General features: G+C 34.8%; 1 protein-coding gene across 1 annotated transcript in view; it reads left to right on the top strand.

Annotated features, from left to right (window-relative positions):
- The window catches only part of LOC145243975 (ubiquitin-like modifier-activating enzyme ATG7), a 93,453-nt gene that overhangs the window by 16,861 nt on the left and 63,558 nt on the right, over window positions 1-13,034 (top strand). The window contains exons 3-6 of the mRNA XM_080107110.1: window positions 1,319-1,373; window positions 7,833-7,950; window positions 10,894-10,971; window positions 11,803-11,916. Coding sequence (XP_079963236.1) covers window positions 1,319-1,373; window positions 7,833-7,950; window positions 10,894-10,971; window positions 11,803-11,916 — 365 coding nt within the window. The remainder of the gene's footprint in view (window positions 1-1,318; window positions 1,374-7,832; window positions 7,951-10,893; window positions 10,972-11,802; window positions 11,917-13,034) is intronic.

The raw sequence follows: 13,034 nt of genomic DNA, 5'->3' as shown, positions 1-13,034 counted from the left end.
GTATGTGTGTGAAGACGATTCTCAACCTATATACTCAACGAATTTTTGATCTACAGACTCGAAATTTGGCATATAAAGTATTCAGGCACGTGGAAAACTGTTTAATTGGTTTTCATCTGGAAAAAAGGGTTACTAAAGGGTCAAAATTTGAAAATTGATACTTGTGGGTCATTGGATTTTTATCGGTTTGTCAACTGCTTCACGAATGTGCGAATTGTTCACAGGACAGATTTCTTATGTCAATAAGTAGGTTTGAAAACACTTTTTAAAAATCGTGTCAAGCTGGCCTAATGGTTGTCATAGTTGACTCACTGTCTTTAGGTTTTGGTTTCGATCTCAGCTAAAGTTTTTTTTTTTTTTTTTTACTTACAAGAAGTGAACTATTTAGAAAAAACAATACTCGCATGCATATGTCTGTTTCTGTATGAATCAAAATATAATATTTATGCATATTTTTCGACTGGGCAACACCAGGTGGCCTTAAATAAAACATCTGGCAATGGCAATACTCTGCTATGAGTCGCAGCCATTGCATGTAGTTTAAGAGAATTAAATGTTGCCGGCTGTAATAATGGAGAAGAAAATGAAGTGTGTGGATGTTGGGGAAAAAAAAATGGACTCGTGCTTAGATATTTTTTTTTATCTGAGGCATTCATTTGCATATGAGTAGAAGTATTTTAAGAAGGATGAATTATGGAAGATGGGTAGTTGAATTTTTGACAACTGAGAGAGAACATTGGAGTTGAAATTTGTCATTGATTGTTGAAGAAGAGTTCCTTTAATTTCATTACAGGATTACATAAAAGAGTCTCTCGGGCATATGCACACATTGTAATGATGTATGAAAATGAAGCCTGGACAGTTAGAGTTGAGGACATGTGTTGCATGGAGAGAAATGATATGAGAATGGTACAATGGATATGTAATGTGAATCTTAAAGATAGGCTTAGTTTTTTGATGATCACAGTGAAAGATTAAATCTGGACAGTATAGGGAGATGTGTGCAGAAGAGTAGACTTTGATGATTTGGTCACATTGAAGGAATAGATGAGCGTTTTTGAGTTAGGAAATCTATAACAGTTGAGGTAACCAGTTCAGTTCACAGAGAAAAGATCAAGGAAAACATGGGAGGAAGTGATAAGAATGGGCCTGAGGGATAAATAAAGACTTGGTCAGAGATAAATTACTTTGAAAGTTAATTTCTTAAAGATGTTCAAAACATGCCAAACTTTACACTAAATATGATGATGATGGGTGTGCATATGTGTGTTTTTTACTGATTACTTCTAATAATTTTCCTGAACTTCTTTATCCATAGGTTATTCTACCAGCCCCACTTGCCGACTCAGTGTAGATTATACAGCGTTTGACAGGTAAGTTGAAATTAACTGCTAGAAGAAAAAAAAAAAAAAGAAATCTATAAAGAGATGTCCGATTGTTAATTTCGCTATGTAAATCACTTGATCATGTTCATTACAGATGTTTTTAAAAATCTAAAATGCATAAGTTGACATTAAATACAAGAAAGATGAATCTATACAACAATATGCTCATCTTTATATGTACGTTATCACCTTTCACAAAAAATTTTCTTTCTAAAAAATATGAAAGCATCTGATTAGTAATGATGGTGATTTGTGATGTTGCGGTCAGTGGTGAGGCCCCATCTGAGGGCTGTGGAGAATGTTGAGTTGCCCCTTAGTTATCAGTGCTCCCAGGTCCATTTTGGCCCAGATTGATAATACCTGTTAGAGCATCTGGTGCTACCAGATCAGGCTGTCTGAAGATACTGGCGTTGATGTGGTTGTTTTTTTGTTTTTTTTTCCCTTTCCCTTTGTGAAACTCAATCATGTTCTGCAAGGTAAAAAAAAAAAAAAAAAAAGTTGCGATCTATTTCTACAGGGTGACATGATACATTTGCTACTCTATAGAAAACAACACTACAGCTTTATTTTAAAACTTTTAATGAAAAAAATCAATTCAGATAACTTGATTATGTAGTAGAACTGACATTTATTCAATGTAGCCACCTTCAGCCTCAATCACCACCTCCATAGAACTGGGAGCATGCCTTTTCCACAAGTACTGGTGGGAGCTATCAGGCTAGCTTTGGTGTTGTAGGAGTTCATGTTGGTGATGTTTTCGATGTATGACCAAACAAAGTAGTCCAGCGTGTTCAGGTCGAGGGAGGAGGGGCAGTGAGAGAAGGGTACAAAGTTGTAGCACTCGTTCTGAGGTCAAGCCTGGGTCTCTTTGGGCTTGTAGGCTGGCATCGAATCCTGCTGCCACACCCAGGGTCTGCCAGCGGCCACCTGATTGCACCAGGAGATCACCACACTCTTCAGCATATCCAGGTACACTTTGGTGTTTACTTCCAAGCCGATTTCAAAGATGTAAGATGTCATGATGTGTCCCTCACTTGAAACCATACCAAAGACCGTGGCTGGAAATTTTGTTTTCATCACCCTGCACATGTCCCGGTTATTTGTGGTAATCCAGCGATGTATTTTGAGGGTGCTGACAATGGTCCTGTTGTCATAACTTGAATCGGTAGAGAGCATGAGTTGTACAGTGACGCATATCCAATCTCGCTCATTGAACATTGTGTCACGTTCAGACATGATAGAAGGCTCATAACTTAGGATTTGTACACAACTGGCTAACTAGTAAATGGTCTGCAACAAAAAAAGAAAACCAGTTTTCATCAACTGGAAATGGAATCATGTTGTCTTTTCTAGGGCGACAATTTCATCATTTCACTCTGTACAAGATAATCAAACTAAAAACTATGAATAAATATTTGAAGATATAAAGAATTTGAAGGAAAAAATTTTTTTTCCAAAATTACTGAATTCGGCATTAAATAACCTAAAAAGTTTTGATACACCATAAAACAAAAACAACCAAATCAAACTCCGTAAATAAATATTTTAAGATATAATGAACTTGAAAGCATAAATTTTTTTTTTTTACTTGCTGGATTTGGCATTAAATAACTCAAAAAGGGTTTATATTCCATAAAATAAAAACAACCAACCAAATCTCTTCCTGTCAACATTTCAAATGTGTGAAAACAGCCTCTAACGAAGTTACAAAGGTGACCTCTAACAACATGTTCATCTTATCAATGTCATGCTTACATCTATACACCACTGATGTATGATCAAAGCTAAGGACGAAAGTTGACTCCTAGATTTTTTTTTTTTACTCACCTTCACCCCACCTTGGACGTAAGGGGCTACTAATTGGGACCATGCCTAAAGAAAGGTTTAAATGTTGATTTATGTGCATTTGAACTTCTGCATATCAGTACAGTTTGGGAAGCAAGTAAATAAAAAGAATTCCAAAATCTAGCTATTCTAGGGAAAAAGCTATTTGAGTAGAAAACTTTCTGACATTTAGGGTCCTCAACAGTGAAGGGGTGTGATTTTGTTGCTAAGCAGATTTGTCGGGGATATGTACACTGATTGCAAAATGGTGCTGATTTTATTATGTATTTTCATGTCACAGGTCGATCTGTGTAAATTTTCATTTGCCTGGCAGTAGCATATGTGCATGGATAGATGCATTCAGATTTTTGTGTTTTTTTTTTTTTTTTTTTTTTTTTTTAAGATAGCCCAAGAGAAAATACATGTTATGCATACAAGTGGTTAATTATTCGTCTCTACCAAATAAGCAATTATGACATCTTGAAAGTGTTGTTTAGCCTTTTTGTGATACAGAAATTTCACAAGTAAAAATCAATTTCACATTTCAGCAAACTGTTAACATGTAAATAAGAATGTTTTATTGTGAACGTGCATTTGTTGTGAATTCATTGCACAGGCTGTGGTCATCCACTCATTGTACCGATCTAAAGTTGGTTATCAGTTTTTACACCAGCCTATGGTGTCTGTCAGTGCGGCAACAGAAGTATCCTCCTTCCAAATAAAATTTCAACGCTGGTTTAAAACAAGTATTCATATGGTTTAATCATCATATATGAATCTGATAATCTGTGAAGGTTGCCAACATCCTAAGTGAAAGTAATTTTTGTGGAAAGAACTGGATTCAAACTTGGAGCACTCAGGTCATCAGTCTGCATCGATATCTACTTGACCACAGTCACCTTCCATGTGGCTTAATAAGAACATAAAAAAATATATGTATTTCTGTATTTCCTGATGAAGATTCTTATACGAGTCGAAAATTTGAATTTTAAATAAATGCTTATTTAAAAAAAAAAAAAAAAGAAATCTGCATTTTGATTGGTCTCTTTTTTTTTTTTTTTTACATAGGCATCACCACTTATCAAGGACCAGAGGCCACTCGAGGATAAGGGTTAAAGAGTGTACAGTAGAAATTGGACAATATAGTAACCGTTAGTAATGGAGATTTGGTAAATTTGTTAACTTATATGGAACGGCTCATCAAAAACTTGTTTATGTTAGACTTGAAGACAACCATATTGTAGTCAGCTGGAAAGCAGAAAAATGGAAGACAGTTCCACAGGCGTGCAGTTCTAAGAAAGAAGCTTTGCTCATGGAATCTACATTTAGGTTTAGGCACAGATAAATAGTAGGGGAAATTAGTGATAGTGTTTTCTGCTAGACTGGTGTTTCTTGTGAAAGTTTGGCGAGGAGGGACCATAGAATGGAGCTCAGCCGAGCACTTGCCATGAAAATAACGATAAAGCAGAGACAAACTCGCAACATCTCTTCTGGGAAGAGAAAAGGATATCCCCCCACAAGACTACGAAGTCTATTTTGAACTCTATCAAGGCAGGATAAGTCCATTCTAGCATCTCCTGCCCAGATGTGGCAACAGTACTCCATCCTTGGATGTACCTGGTTCTTCTATAGATAGAGAATTGCATCAGCAGTGGGATGTCTACTGGATCGATAGAAGGATCCCACCATTTTTCCAGTGGCCTTGGCAACGGATTTAATGTATGTGTTCCATTTAAGATCAGGAGTAAAGGTCAAGCCCAGAAGCTTGTCAAAACATGAGGCCTCCCCAAGACGAGAGCCATTCATTTCAATTGATGCCAGAGCGTTGATGATGTAAAGATAAAAGCTTGGTTTTAGATGCATTAAAAGTAACAAGCCACCTCTTTCCCCATTGTACCACTTGCTCAAGATCAGAGGAGAGAGAATCAGAGAGAACGTGGTCATTTACGGTCTTAGATGTGCTACCATAGATAGTAGTGTCATCAGCATAGGTGTCTACGAATGATGTAAGGATGTGATTTGGATGATCATTAATATAGATCAGGAAGAGAATTGGACCCAGGATGGACCCCTGAGGGACTCCAGCATTAATACTGTGAGCTTCTGATTTTTGCCCATCAACTACTACTCTTATGAACCTATCAGAGAGAAATGATTTAATAATTGAGAAGACTTTTCCAGCTATACTATAGCTGGAGATCTTGTGAAGTAAACCTTTATGCCATACTCTATCAAAGGCCTTTGATATGTCAAGAGCAATTGCGCTAGAAAGGTTGCCTTTGTTGAGAGATTCGCTAATCCTATGTGATATAACTGTAAGCACATCTGCTGTAGATCTAGCAGAACGGAAACCATATTGTGTGTCACTAAGAAAGTTATTTTTGCTTAGATGGTTGATTACTTCTCTATTTAACACAGATTCCAGCAACTTACTCATGACGCACAGGAGACTTGTTGGCCTGTACTGTGAGGGAGATGAGCGATCACCTGAATTCTTAAATACAGGGCATACTGATGAGATTTTCCAGGGTGACAAGAAGCAATTCTCCTTAAGGCAATGTTTAGACAGTTTTGTAAGGATGGGCGCTAGTTCTGGTTGAAGTCTTTTGAGTACTATAATTGGAATACCGTCAGGGTCGGTTGCTTTACTAGAATCAAGGTTTTTGATTAGCTTGGCAACATCACGTACAGATATTTGTATATCACATAGCATGTTTTCTGATACAGGAGGAAATATTGGAGGTTGGCAGCCTTGGTCGCAAAGGTTAGAATTAGCTGCAAAGTTTTTGGTAAAGAGTTTGGCTTTGTTTGATGCTGACGAGATTACCTCAGGTCCATTTATGATACTTGGAATAGAGCACATGCTTCTGTTCAGAATTCTGTTTGCTATTTGCTAAAACTGGTGGGAACCAAGCCGCTGCTCAGCTACTTTGGACTTGACGGACTGAGCATACAACTCTCTTGTTTTCTTTATTACTTTTTTACAGTGGTTGCTGGCAGTTCTGAAAGCGGCTTTAGTCTCAGTACATCTATTACGTTGGAAGCAATGGAAAAAGTGATTTCTATGTGCAATGACAGCAGCACATTCTGGAGAGAACTACGGCTGGCTGTTAGGTTTTTGCTGGAATTTTTTTGAGAGTATGAAACGGTCTATACCTACAATTAACCATTCTGTCAGGTCTGATACTAGAGAGGGCACATCCTTTTTAAACATGGAACGCAGAGGTAGATCTGATATAAATGTGTGGAAGCTATCCCAGTCAGCCATAGAGTATCAATATACTGTACGATGGAGAGATACACCTGGGGACTTTTTACATTTCATTTTTATCTTAACTGATACAACTGAGTGGTTGGAAGATCCAAGTGGAGACAGAACAGAAGCTGAACACAGTTCAGGGCAAGTTGTGAGAAAGAGGTCTAGGAGACTTGCATACTGGCCGTCAGTATCGGGAACATGGGTGGTATCGTGAACAATCTGAGTGAGATCATAAGCAATGGAGAAATCATGACAGAACCTCCCCTCATCATCGGTCTTGTTTGAGTGAGTTAACCATTCCACATTGTGAACATTGAAGTCTCCACAGACATGAATATTAGCTGAAGGATAAGCAGATAGGGCGTGGTCAATTTTCTCAGATATGCTTTTAAAGATAATAACTCCGCTGTTATGAGGGCGATAGAGAGTAAATATAAATGCCGTAGTGTGAGCTAGTGCTACTCGGAAGCACATATAGGGTAAGTTAGGATCTTCTCTGGAGATGTCCCTACCACATGGAAAGCCATCTTTTATATAGGTACATATTCCATGCCCATGGCGATCTTGGGGGTCAGATTTGGAAGTTTAATTAGAGTATTCTTTTAATTACAAACTCATCTAGGGAAATGGTCTGTCCAATGCCAGTTTCACTTAGAAATAATATGTCTGGTTTAGTCTCCTGTAATTGGGTTTCAACCTCTGGAAGGTCAGAACGTGGACCCCTGATGTTAGAGAAGGAGACCTGGTAGTGGGGGTCTACATTAGAAGTTAAAGATCCGGGTTTAATCGTGTGTTTTTTATTGAGACTTTTCATGGTGTTTTGGGGTTTGTGGACTAGGTCGACAGACATGACTGAAGCAGGACAGAGAGGGAAAGTAAGAGAGAAATAGAAATGAAGAAATATATATATATATATATTTTTTTTTTGTAGCATATGAAAAGGTAAAGCCGTAACAATTACCCACTAATATGGCATCGAGAGGCCCCACCAGAAGCTACTGAATCATTTTTTATATTTTTTTCAGTTACAGTACTTTATTTATAAAACATAAACGTTTTTCATCTTGTGATCAACAGATTTGCAAATGAGAATTCTTAGCTCGACCAAATAGAAAACACAAGTCCAACTAAACACGATCCATGAGCTAAGAGTCTCTTGGCCCAACAAATTGCTTTTGTCCATTTGCTGAAATATACAGATATTCTGGTTCTTTATGGCGTACCACCCAGCTAACCCTAACCCTAAACCCTAACCCTAACCCAACTAACTAAATATGACTAAATATTCATGCTTTAATAACAGAAAACCGGGTAAAGAAAAAACTAAAATCAAACTAATTTTATGATGTTTGTTTTCATTCCAGTGCTGCTCCAGCTCCACCGCGTCATTGTAAAGCCCAAGGAGAATTATATTTGACCAATACAATTGAAGCATTCAAAGAATTTGACCAAAAAGGGATGCTGAAAAAAACTGCAGAAAAAGTAAAAATTTTTATTTTCCTTAATAATTAGTGTTGAGATGATTAATCGGAAATCAGAACTTTTTAGGATATTGGTATCTGAAATATTTGAGCCTAATTTCCGATTCCAAAAACTTTTTCCTTTCTTTTTTAAAACTTAATTTTTTTATTACTGGCAATAATGACAAATATTTATTGTTTCATAAACTAAAATCTATGGATGATAATAACAGCAAAATACAATATAAATTTATTTTACTCGCATAAAAAACAAAGTAAAATTAAACTTTGCATAAATTCACTACATTTTATTAAAAAATGTCATTGTTTTACAAGTTTCCGAAAATGTTTAAAAATTGAATGAAATATTTTTGTTAAGAAAAATGCTGTCAATCATCATTGAAAATTTAAAGTAAAATATAAAAAGTTTTTTTTTTTTTATATATATACATTTGGGTTTTTTTATTGTATGGCGGGCTTTGTCTTATGAACTTTTGTCTGGTCCCCCAGCCAGTATTGGTAAATCTTACAAGGGGTGGCCAAAAAGTGTTTAAAAAAAACAAAAAAAACTTTTGACAATGCTTGGTCTTGAGTTGAATTAGGTAAAATGAATTTGTGAATCCAAAGATTTTCACACCTCTGTGTGAGAATAAACTTTGGTGTCAGTTCTTCTTTGATTTTGATTTTCCATGTCTGCTTGTAAAACAAAATTTCTAAATATAAAAAGTGGGTTTGCATGGATATAGAAAGCAATAAAATCAATGATTCTTGCTTTATTGAAACCTTTTGTTACATTGTTACATTTCTTGCTCATTAACACAACACATGAAAGACTGAAATTTTTCCGACATAAATATGTCTGCATTTTTTTTTAAACTTTTTTAAAGACATTTAAAATCGGTTTTATGGAAAAAGAAAAAAGAATTCTAACATGTTTTTATTAATTTTTGTTACGTATTTAAATTTGTATCTTAATGTATATTTGTAAAAAATAAATAGAATCTTTTTACTATATATGAACTTACAAGTATTATTACTATTGTAGATCAACATCCTCAGCTAAATCATCCCTCCAAGCAAAAATAAGATTGTATTTTATCATGTGATTATGTGTGGACACCTTGAAAAACTTAAATCGAAGGAAAAATGCAAAAAAGCATTTACAAATTTAGGGTGGAGGATCAAGTTCACATATAAAATTAGCATAAAAATGAGCTCCCATTTCCAAGACAATCTAGTTTTTTAGAACAGTTAAGTAAAAATTGTTATTTTCCTTTGGGAGATAAATTTTGTACATTTTTTTTTTGGGGGGGGGGTCTATGTTTTTTGGGTTTTTTATTTAAAAAATTTTTTTTAAGCGATTATGCATAGTTTTATGATTTCGCCAGTCAGACTTAGGGTTAGTGGTAAAAAAATTATAGTGAACATTGCTAAAAAATTAGAATGGCCTGGAAATGATCGGTTATTATAAAAACAATTGGATGTAAAGAATTTTAAAGTCTTTTAATACTTGAGGAGGATTTGCTAAGAATTTTAAAACCTATTTAAACAACTTTCTATTCGATAGTTTAAATATTTCCAAATGTCAGAGTCACAAAGTAATTGAGTTTTTGGGGGGTTTTTTCAACTATTAATAAAATATTAAAATGGCGAACTTGTTTACAAAAAACAAAATTAATTATGATGGGTTTAATCTTGTAATAGGATTTTAATTTACTACTTTTTTTATTAATATAATTAGAAACTAGCAGGACCTGTGGAAATTTCACAGGGGACTCTTTCATATGTAATATATTGATGTTGGCATTCTGTAGATGTTCAGCATAAGTGGAGATACCCTGATATTATTGTAGCTTTTTTGTTAAAACGGCAAAAGTATTTATCTAAGCTAGCAGGGATGCCCAACTTAGCCAGGTCGTAAAATATGCTTAAATATGATATTTTAATTCTTGCAAATTTTGTATATATTATTATAGAGTTAATGTTCTATCAATTTTTATATATTATAAAGTTGCGATTTCAAAAATAAAAATATATCTATATGACTTGGGTGCATTAGCTTGAATTGAAACCAAAACTTATGAAGAATTCTTGGTAAAATTATTTATTACAAGAAATGGAAGTCCATAACAATTAAACAACAGTCACTCGGATGTAAACGTGACACACAAAATAACACACGCTATCTTATTTATATATAGATGATGATACAAAATCATCTTCTTAAAACAAGTTAGAAAAGTCCTTATTTCCTAATAAAAATTACATCCTCCTTAAAAACGATCCTAAAATCTATTTTTAGTTGATATTTATTCCATAGTTGCCTAATTTTTCTACCTTGCCAAAATTGATTAATCTTAAAGCACGTTTTTGTAATTAAAAGAATACATCTCCCCCTCCTTCCCAAGAAAGGAAGGAATAGACCTAGTAATTCATTCCTGTTCATACTTTTCTCAATAACAACGCTTTGAATTTTTTTTAAATTTTGCACAAGCATTAGTCATGGTGAAAGTAAATTTTTACCAGAACATTATCCGGGATGCTCCCTAGGGGCTGTTATAGGATTAAAATTGTCCCAAAATCATTGATCCATTCCTTTATTTGCACTTTTCCCAATAACCATGCCTTGGAATCTTTTAAATTTTGCACAAACAATCATATTGAAAGTAAATTTTTCACTCATGGAGGAGGACCCTGCATGCTCAGCTCATTGTAAATAAAACTGTTTGTAAATAACCTTCCCCCCCCCCCTCCTTTTTTTTTTTTTCTTTTTGTAAAATAGCAAAAGTTTTTTTCTTTAATAACATGTTATAAAAGTATGTACTGTTCTGTTTAAGATTTAACTTGATCAGAAGTAAAAGTTAAAAAAAAAAAAAAAAAAAAATTTGGTCTTACTGAAAAAGTGCATATTTTTGGATACTTGAAATCTATATGCTCCAGATATTGTTTGTTTCTTTACTTGCAGCTTTTCAAATGCATCCAATCAGGTGAAGCTGTTAAAGATCCCAGCAGTTTGACACGGTTTGTGATGTTATCATTTGCTGTAAGTATTTTTTTTCCTTACTGTTTTGTCTTGCTTCCAGGCACAAAACAAAACTGCCTCGGACATCCTTGTGATTGCTGACTGCAATTAATCAATTTTTGGTGCTTATTTAGAATCAAACTTATTTAAAAAAAAAAAATGCAGAATAATCTTTATGATGTACGTATCCATCACAGAAAAAAGAGGTCATATTCCAAAAATTATGTAAATTGAGTGAGTAGGATATTTTTTAATATATATAGAAATTCATTTTTTTTATGATTTTTTAATGATTTTAATAGCAAATTGTATCCATTATAAGGCTGAAGTTTTTATCTCAATAGTTCGAATTGAGTTGTCTCTTCCTCTTTTATAAAACATGGCTGATCAAAACATAACATTTCACTTAGTCATAAAATTTGATTTTCTTAGTTAAAAAAAATCTACTTGATTGTGTAAGGGTGGGATTTTGCTGCTTATCTGAGTTATTTACATCGAAGGGGTACAAGAGCTCGTAGTTTGTTGGAGCATCTACTATCAGAGAAAAAGAGAAAATCAGAGAGGGAGTGGTTTGCTGGGTTCAATGTAGAGTTTGAGGCAAATGACAGGTAAGCATGTTAGCCTTTTCAATTGCCGTGGAAGCAACCTCATGATTGTTGGATAGTGGGGAAATTGTTGATTGCCCATTATTCACTGTTGTAAATTTTCCAGAAATCAAGAGTTCCTAATTTCTGTGTTTTAATGCATTTTCTGGTAGTTTCGGTATATTCTCTCTTAGCTATCGCTATTTCTGTCTTACAATTATTTGTGAACATAGAGATTTATTTTATTTATTTTTTTTATTTCTTCCAGGATTTAAAAAAATATCATTATTATTATTGGTTTGCCTTTCCATGCCTTTGTTTGCCACCTGACGTGTTAGTAAGCAAGCAAGAAACTTTAGAGCAACGTTTCTCAAATAGTCAGGTAAGAAGATTTCTTTTTTTTCTTGCATGCCATCTACATTCACATGTATAGTGTGCAGGTTTTATATATATATATATATATATATATATATATATATATATATATATATATATATATATATATATATATAATTTTTATACCTACAGACACTAGAGTTTCATGCTTTCACAATTATCAGTGTGGGAAGTGACAATTACTACTGGTCAGGAGATTCGAACCCAGCTACAAAGTCCCCTTGACTACGTTTGCTTGAACATTACCTTCAGGCCAGCCTCAATTGCCATGAGAATTAAGGGAAATTTAACATGTATAAATGCCAAATGCAGACATACAACTGGTGCTACCAGATCAGGCTGTCTAGTGGCTTCCTGAAACGAAATGCACCTACATTAAACTTCTGTTTTTGTTTTCTATTCTCTTTTGTAAAACTTAATTATGTTCTGCAAAAACAAAAACAACAGCCTCCTTCCCCTCCCTTTTTTTTCCTTCCCTATTTCCCAACCCCATTGGTCAGGCATTAGAACACACCGACTGTCCCCTTGCAGAGAGTAAAAGCCTCTCAAAGGGGCCACCTGTTGGCTGTGGGTGGCGATCCGTAATGACTCTGAGAAGGATCCTGATGCCTGAGCAACTGATATCTAGGGAAATTAAAGATATCAGTTGCAACACTCCACTTTGGCCTCGTACAAGGCTAGACGAGTGGTCAGAGGGGCCCGATCCGATCAATCAGCTAGTTACGTCAACCCCTACCACATCTTCTACTTTTTATCAATTTCCTCTAAACCGTAACAAATACAGTTCTACCCTGTACCACTATAAACTATATACATATTTTCCCCTCTTTTCCATGTGGCTAGGGTCAAATGTGCCAAATGATTAATGTGATGACATGGCTGTATAGTGCCGGAAATTACTATAAATTACTTGGATTGTGTAATTAAAGGATTATGGGTGCTCATGGCTTCCATTTGGAACATGTATACTGTTTATGTAGCCCTGGCATGACAAGGCAAATGGGTTTCCCCCTTAACATGCCCCAATATTGGACTCCAAGGTAGGTGGGGAGCATAAACAATGAATTTAATATATATATATATATATATATATGTGGCCAATCA

The sequence above is a fragment of the Euprymna scolopes genome, chromosome 22 (assembly GCF_053919585.1).
Source record: "Euprymna scolopes isolate OS-2025 chromosome 22, ASM5391958v1, whole genome shotgun sequence".
Lineage (NCBI taxonomy): Eukaryota > Metazoa > Mollusca > Cephalopoda > Sepiida > Sepiolidae > Euprymna > Euprymna scolopes.
This window is presented reverse-complemented; position numbering and strand designations above follow the sequence as displayed.